Raw genomic sequence first — 7899 nt, 5'->3', positions numbered from 1 at the left:
CAAGATCATGATTATGTTCATGTTCATTTCAAGAAAAAATTACATGATGTCATGTACTTAGCTTGTTATTGAAATTCATAATATCTAACCTTTAGTATGTACTATTGTAGAATCAATTTTCATTATTCTTTGTTTGGTTTCATACATTTTTATTTTAAAAAATGTATTACTCCCTCCGTCCCTTATTGATAGTCCCTTATGGACAATTTTTACGGGAATTAATAAACATATAGAGTAAATAAGAAGTAGTAAACTACATTGAAAAAATAAATTTACGGTATGCAAAAAAATAGAGAGAGAAAGTAAATAAAAAGTACATGGAAAAGCAAAATTTACATGCGAAAGTTAAATTTACACAAATATTATTACAAATTGGAGAGAATTTCGATGTAAAAATTCATATTAATAGTATTTGAAAAAAGCAATAGGACTATTACTTTGAGACTTAAATTTGGCCATAAGGGACTATCAATAAGGGACGGAGGGAGTATATTTTTAGCTAATATTGATAACAAGAACGAATCAAAGTACGTAGGAATGAAAGGATCGATGTACTCCATATGACGATATTAATTAAATTAACATTAAAAGAATTCAAGCTTAAACATTTTCTATATTTAATTGAGCAGTTTAATTTGGAATTAAAAACCTAACATAATTTTGATGACAAATTTGTCTAAGGAAGTAAGGATACAAAATTTACATGTTCAGCTACATATAACAAATAACCTTTTCCCTTTTTCTTTTTTTATTTTTTTTTTATTTTTTTTATTTTTTTTTCATACTTCAACAACATAAATTTATAACATTTCTATGTTAGTACAACAATCGTATGATTTATTTTCTAAAGAATAAATGTCGGATGGCCATTTTGCCTATTGATAAACACCCAAAAAAAATTGTGCCTAAAAAAAAGAAAAAAAAAACCTTAAATTGGAAATTATAAGCAATGTAGAAGTTGTCCTTGCATTACAATGTACAAACACAATTCATGTTAGTTCTTGGCATTGCTTTTCTTCAAGGGTTACAATGAACCTCAAAGGATAATTCAAATTTATAATCTATAAATTTTTCTATAGGATAAGAAAGATTTTCCAAGATATGTTATGACCCCCACAATATTATATGGTTTGACATGCTTAAACAAATTAAAAACTAAGTATTTTCTAGTCAAAATCATAATAAGCATACTGCGTACTAATTATGACTTCTTCCGTAATAGTTTGATTACAAATTAATAATAATGATAGTTTAGTGAAGATAAGATTTTGTCCCCAATTATAAAGCAATGTTGGTAAGTCAAAGGGCATAGTTTGTTTCGTGGTACCATCGTTTTTTGTGACCTATCAAAGACCTACAAATTTCGGTGACCCTTTTATAACACTAAAATATTGCTATTAGTCATCCTATGAATAAAGAGGCAAATATAATTATATAAAACACCTCATAATAATAATAATGTAATATACTTAACTTCAAAAATATAATGTTCCTAGCTATAGGTTTAAGTATAGGGCAATTTTGTACATAAGGTTGGGCTTTGGCCTCCGATCTTCATGGAAGACCAATGTTTTTTTTTAATTATTTAATTGAAAAGTTTTATTATTGTGAGATTAAGTTAAGAAATGCACGTCTTGTCAAAAAAAAAAAAAAAAAAAAGTTAAGAAATGCACGTAATTGACAATAACACTTGACTTCTGACTGCTAATAACATATTAGTCACACTTAATTTCTTGTTTACAAAAATACAATGAAAATTCATGATATTATATTAACAAATAACAATTCAGCATTGCAAAGCCAACAAATACTTGAATCGGCTAGTAATGGATTGATTTTAGCTTAATTAAGGTTTTTAAATTCAAGATTTGGGAATGCTGAGGCATTTGTAGGGAAAGTTTCTGCCCCAATTGAGGCTTGAATTAGCTCAAAATCGAATTAGTTGCAATCTAATAGGATTTTGATTACCAGGTATACTTATATAAAATAAATAAAAAATAAAAAATAAAAAGTCATGATTGGTACGTAGACTAGGTATTGTTATAGAGTATTATCAATACATAGTTTATACCATAGATCAACTTACCCTTATTTTAATACTCGCCTTCTCATTTACATACCAATTAAGTGTCTTTTATTCGATGATATAAGAGATAGTGAGGTAAATTGTAAAAATTCTTATAATTACAATGCATGAAAAGACAATATTGAATGTGAAATTAACTATAATTATAGTTAGAATATAACACTTGACTTTCTAACATTAACATATTAGGTGTTGTGCTTGTCGTAGCATCCGGGATGAATCGCGGTTAAAATGGTTTTGGATTAAGGGCCTATTCTCATACGATTATTTACACTTCATTACAGCTCTAATAAGTTCAGTTCAGTTCAGCTCCTAATTTCCTTCTATCATAAAATATTCATTTTAGTTCAGTTTAGTTCAGTTCAGTTCAGCTCTGATCAATTCAGTTCAGTTCAGTCCAGCTCATTTCAGTCAATGAGAACAGGCCCTAAGCATTATCATTTGAGAAGTGAGGTTTGTAAGGGTGCATTCACATTGTGAATTAGTGGCAATTCTTCAACCATTGTATAGCAAAGATAGTTTCATAGCATGTGAAATTATGAATAGATAAGTCATCAAAAAAAGTGGCTGATTTATTGAGATTAACACAAAAAATTTTGACAAGAAAATAAAGCTAGAGTAGTTTTCACCATTTTATTTGTTTGATGACATTTTTCACGTTTATAAGGTTTTTGTTAGTGTTTTGTGGTGTTTTTCTAGTTGGACGTGTAATAATGTAGTATGTAGCTCATAAGTTGGCTTACTCCTTGCCATGGATTAAAGGTTGGGGACAAATATCTATAAATTGACATCTAATTTGTCATTGTGTTCGGATATTGACTTTTTGAGTACTAATAATTTATGTCTGTCAATATTTCTTACAAAAATCTAACATTGTCAACTTTTATTACTCAATTGATTGCTCCTTGTAAAATAAAACGAGTTATCATATTTTCTTATTTATTTGCATAAAATGAGCAAATTAACTTGTTTAAATTTTCTTACTTGCACAATTTCTCGTTTGTGCAAATGAGCTAAATACCCATTTGTGAAAACATGACTCAAGATGCTCAACGATAAGTCATAAATTGTGTATTGACATTATATCTGAAAACCAAGCATGGCTATCTAGCCCAGACATATACATGTTTCGTAGAAAGAAAAGTGCATAAGAAGCTAGGACATACATGTAATCCATTGTTAGAAGAGTAACTCAACCAAAATACCCTGTGCGAAATATTTCACTTGAAAGCGAGGAGTGGATAAGATTTATACCCATGACCTTTTTATCACGTTGGATCTGATATCATGTTAGAGGACCAATTCAACCAAAAGATTAATTAAACTAATGGTTGAAATCCGAGAATATGTTTTATACTCTATCATGACCATGAACATATATGCATGCTTAAGGGGCCTATATATTAATATAGCATGTGAATCATACCATATGATATATATAGGTCCCCTACTTGACAAGAATTCAATAGTTATGTCATCCTTGCATAAAATTGTCTTTGTTATATATATTTTCTCCAAATGCCAAAACATATAGACTTTCTCAATTCTATCATCATTAACATGCAATATAATTCTCACAACATATTTTATCCCACTCTAATGTTGGACCCTCTTTTTGTTCCCTCACCTTACCTTTTTTTGTAGGCTTTTGTGGCTCTAATTAGTTACAAACGCACGAGCATATGAGTTGGTGGAGGTCAATTAGCCAACATCCATCATAAGAGTCGATCCTCTTTATAGATCAAGTCGGCATTAAATAATTTTTAAAACGAAAAATTACACGATTCTAAAGGTCCCTCTATCACACAAATAGACTAATTAACAACATCCGACATTATTATATGGATGATCTAATATGATCTTGAGTTGATCGCTTTCATAATAGAGTGCAACATGATTTTATGGATATGCATTATGCCCACACAATATTAGTGGACAGCTCTTATTTGTCTCAAAGTATATAGTTTTAGTACCGACAAGCTGCTTACTAGAGGTGACGTATGGTAGATAGTTCCTCTTCATTAATTCTTTAGTATGATATAAAATTAAGAATGTTTAGATAGGATTATGAAGGTTATATATGGCTAGTTCCTAACAATTAGGAATGTAAAAGTTTTATTGCTTTAATTTGAAAAGGGTTTCTTCATGGCCAATTTTGAACATCGATTAGTTATAGTCTTATAGTAATATAAAAGTTATCAATTAATATAAAGTGAGAGCCGAGCTTCCAGCTAATTCAATTGTATACATAGTTTGTTTCAGTCCATCTTCTTTAATTGTCATCATCAAATGAACAAGTTAAGGGCATCTTCACTTCAACTTAATTTCAGTTCAACTCCAATCAGTTCAGTTCAGTTTTGTTCAGTTCAGCTCCAATTAGTTCAGTTCAGCTCTTAATTTCCTTCTCTCATAAAATATTCATTCAGCTCAGTTCAGTTCAGCTCCAATAAGTTCAATTCAGCTCCAATCAGTTCAGTTCAGTTCAATTCAATTCAGTTCACCTCAATTCAATAAGTGTGAACAGACTTTAAGTAATTAATTAAAAAAGTTCATTTCATTCGTCACACATGAGACACACTTCTATTAGCATAATCCCTAAGAAGAATTAAATTTAAAGATAGCAACTTATTATTAACGTCAATAAACACGTAACCAAATCAAGGAAACCGTAGAAAAAATGGCAAAGCCGATAGCTTCATATACATTTACGATTGTTGAAGAAGATGAAATAGAAGCAGGGAGAAATTTATGGTCATAATAGATCTAAAAATTGCCTATGTTTAATTATTTGGAGTGTGGTTGCTTTTAATTATTAAACCTAGAAGCTGCTAAGAATATTATAAAATTGTCATTGGTGGCATCTTGGTACGGTGCAAGGTACAAGTTATTATAATATGAAAAAGTTCATCTAATTTGGCCAAAAAAACGTACGTACATCATTTGTTTTGTGGAGTCTAGCCTAGGCTAATAAGTTATATCCGATAATTATGGTTTGGTATTCTTTTTATTTATGGAGATTATTCCCAATGAAAATTATAATTAATTAATTCAGTATGTCTTGTGTGTGGCTGGACACACCATGTGATCACTTATAAAAAAATAAAGCAACTCTATAAAACTGACTCAGTAACTCCTATAACACTGACGAAGTAACCCCTTTAAAACTGACCAAGTAACTTATATTATACTAACGAAGTAACCCATATAGTGGATGGCCACACCGCATATAAGACTTTGTGTAATTAATTTGATCCAAAGAATATATAATACGGAGCAGTATTTGTATTGTTATCTTTCAACAACTCTTGGAAAATAGGACATATTCAAAAAAAAGTACTCCAACATATATATAAAATCAAAGGAAAATATTTGTTTTTGAGATATTAAGGGGTAACAGTTCATAAAAAACATTAAGCTTGCAAGAATTGTGTAATTTGTATATTGATCCAGCTAAGTAGCTCTATACAAGTATTAAATGTATGTGCGGCAATCTAATTACGCCTTCATCGACCCAAAGATCTCATAATATTTTATCTCTTTTGCTTAAAGCCTAATTAAAAGATTTCCTTATATGAAAAATTAAATAAATTAATCAATTCAGATCGAAATAGATCAAGTACAAAAGATGATTTATATTTTCAACGTAAAAAGTTATTTCTTTGTTCGAAATCAACTGTCGTTGAATATGTAATAAACTAGTAATGTGATAGCTAAACTATAATAGGTAGGTAGAGATTGATAATCTATACGGTGCTCATATTAAAACGAAAGAAGGTAATTCATGATCATTATTAGTCATTTTCATCCTTGACTTGTTTGGAGAAACACACTCATCGTTTCTCTTTCTCTTGTTAATGTTGTAGTCACGTTCCTTAGATTTGCACCTTGTGATATGCGGTTTAAGTTTGTCAACATCAGCTAATTGAACAGGTTTTAGAAAAAATTCTTCTGCTCCTTCTTCCAAACACCTAAATAGGAAATTCAAGTACAATATATTAGAAGCATATAATAGATTAATTATGACTATTTTTAACATTATAAGAAATACTTTGATGCAAATTAAAAATTATTCTACCTATAAACTATACACAAGTATGTATTTTACAACTATCCCATTATAATTGACGGCATCTCATCCTTTAATTTATTATGCATTGACGTAATACTCCGTAATATATACTTCGTAAGTAATTACAAAATATAACGAGTAATAAATTAGATGATATGATACTTTTTTTTTCCGGAAAATAAGATATGACGTTTATTAATTCATACAAATTAAAAATTGGTTTTTTTTTTTAAAAAAAAAAACATAAAAATATTGTGAACTATTTATTCTTACCTGTTAATTCTTGCAGGAATATTCTCAGAAGACATGATCACCACTGGAATGTCTTTCAGATTTTTTGATTCCTGAAAATAAAAAAACATAGCAAATTATATATATACGAAGTAAATAAAATACCTATATTATTTTTGCTAATTAGAAGGGGGAAAAAAAAAAAAAAGTTTTTCATTATTGAACAATAAAATTATATATACCTTGATTTTCTTGAGCAGATCATAGCCAGTAATCCCAGGCATGCAGTAATCAGTTATGATCAAATTAATCTCAATATCCTATTAAAAAAAATTAAAAAATTATTAGAATAAATAAACATATAAATAAATTAATTAAATATAAATATATACAATAAATGAATACATACATGATGATCATTGTTAGTCTCTTCTTGCAAACCCAGAAATTCCAGAGCTTTATTGCCTGAATCTACCACTGTCACTGCAACAAAAATTATAAACCAATATATCGTTAGTTAGTGATGAAAATAAAATAAAATAATTAACATAAAAAAAATAAAAACAATTTTTCCTTTCTTTGAAAATCCTGTTTCTTATTTAGTTTATGGTCGAGTGACTAGAAAAAATCATGTGTAGTTACTTAATTAAAAATAAAAATAACACGTAACACGACAATACACGAAAAAAAGAACATAATTACATACCTTCAAATGAAGATGATTTGAGGAGTCTTTCAATCAATTTTCGATCAATGATGCTATCATCAACTGCAAGAACATGAAATTGTGCGTCCAAAGCCATTGTAATTAATGAGATAAAAAGAACCTTAGAAAAAAATTTAAAAGTTTGTATATTAAAACAAATAATTGGCAGATAGTTCATCTACTAGTGATGAGTATTTATAATATTCCATTAGAAAATAAAAGATATATATATACATGCATAATGCATGATACGTAATCTCATAAATCTTAACAATTTGAGGAAAATGATATCATCAGACATTATATGATACGGTATCTTCAGAATCAACTTTGATTTTAGTGAAAAAAATATATAAAAACTAAGAACAAGAATATCTTATGTTTATATGATACAGTATATTAATATTATGTTATAATATAGTAATCATATAAATGTAAAAATTTCTTGACCCTTGACTGAAGATTAAGCCAAAGGTTTTGTACTTAATATATTTGTATAATATAAAGTTATAGGAATATTATGTTATGGGGTGATTTGGGTACCAATAAATTAGGGTAAGTTGAAGTGGGGTGCACTCCATTTGCACGTGCATGTTACAACTTACAATTATCCAACCTTTTAAGAGAAAAGGTGATGAAATGATTTGAACAATCCCTAAACAAGATCCTGAAATCGGATTTCCAAAGATTTGGGATTTTTATTTTATTTTGATTTTGGATTGGAAATAGAAGATGGCAAAAATCGAAGTGAGTGAATAAAATAAAGAAATTTCGAATTCAGTTTTTTTTTTTAAAAAAAAAAATATA

The 7899-nt window shown here is 28.5% G+C and overlaps 1 protein-coding gene across 1 annotated transcript; it reads right to left on the bottom strand.

Moving 5' to 3' along the window:
* Positions 1–5840: 5840 nt before the first annotated feature.
* On the bottom strand, positions 5841–7198 carry LOC145584648 (two-component response regulator ORR9-like). Its single transcript, XM_081641464.1, has 5 exons — positions 7093–7198; positions 6796–6869; positions 6629–6706; positions 6429–6499; positions 5841–6054 (listed from the first exon to the last, which is right to left on the bottom strand). Exons 1-5 carry the CDS (start codon positions 7187–7189, stop codon positions 5841–5843), a joined length of 534 nt encoding a protein of 177 aa, XP_081497590.1. The 5' UTR covers positions 7190–7198.
* Between the last annotated feature and the right edge of the window lie 701 nt (positions 7199–7899).

Source organism: Chenopodium album, chromosome 16 (assembly GCF_948465745.1).
Source record: "Chenopodium album chromosome 16, dcCheAlbu1.1, whole genome shotgun sequence".
NCBI classification, from domain to species: domain Eukaryota; kingdom Viridiplantae; phylum Streptophyta; class Magnoliopsida; order Caryophyllales; family Amaranthaceae; genus Chenopodium; species Chenopodium album.
Note: the sequence above shows the minus strand (reverse complement) of the source record. Positions and strands in the feature narration are given on the sequence as shown.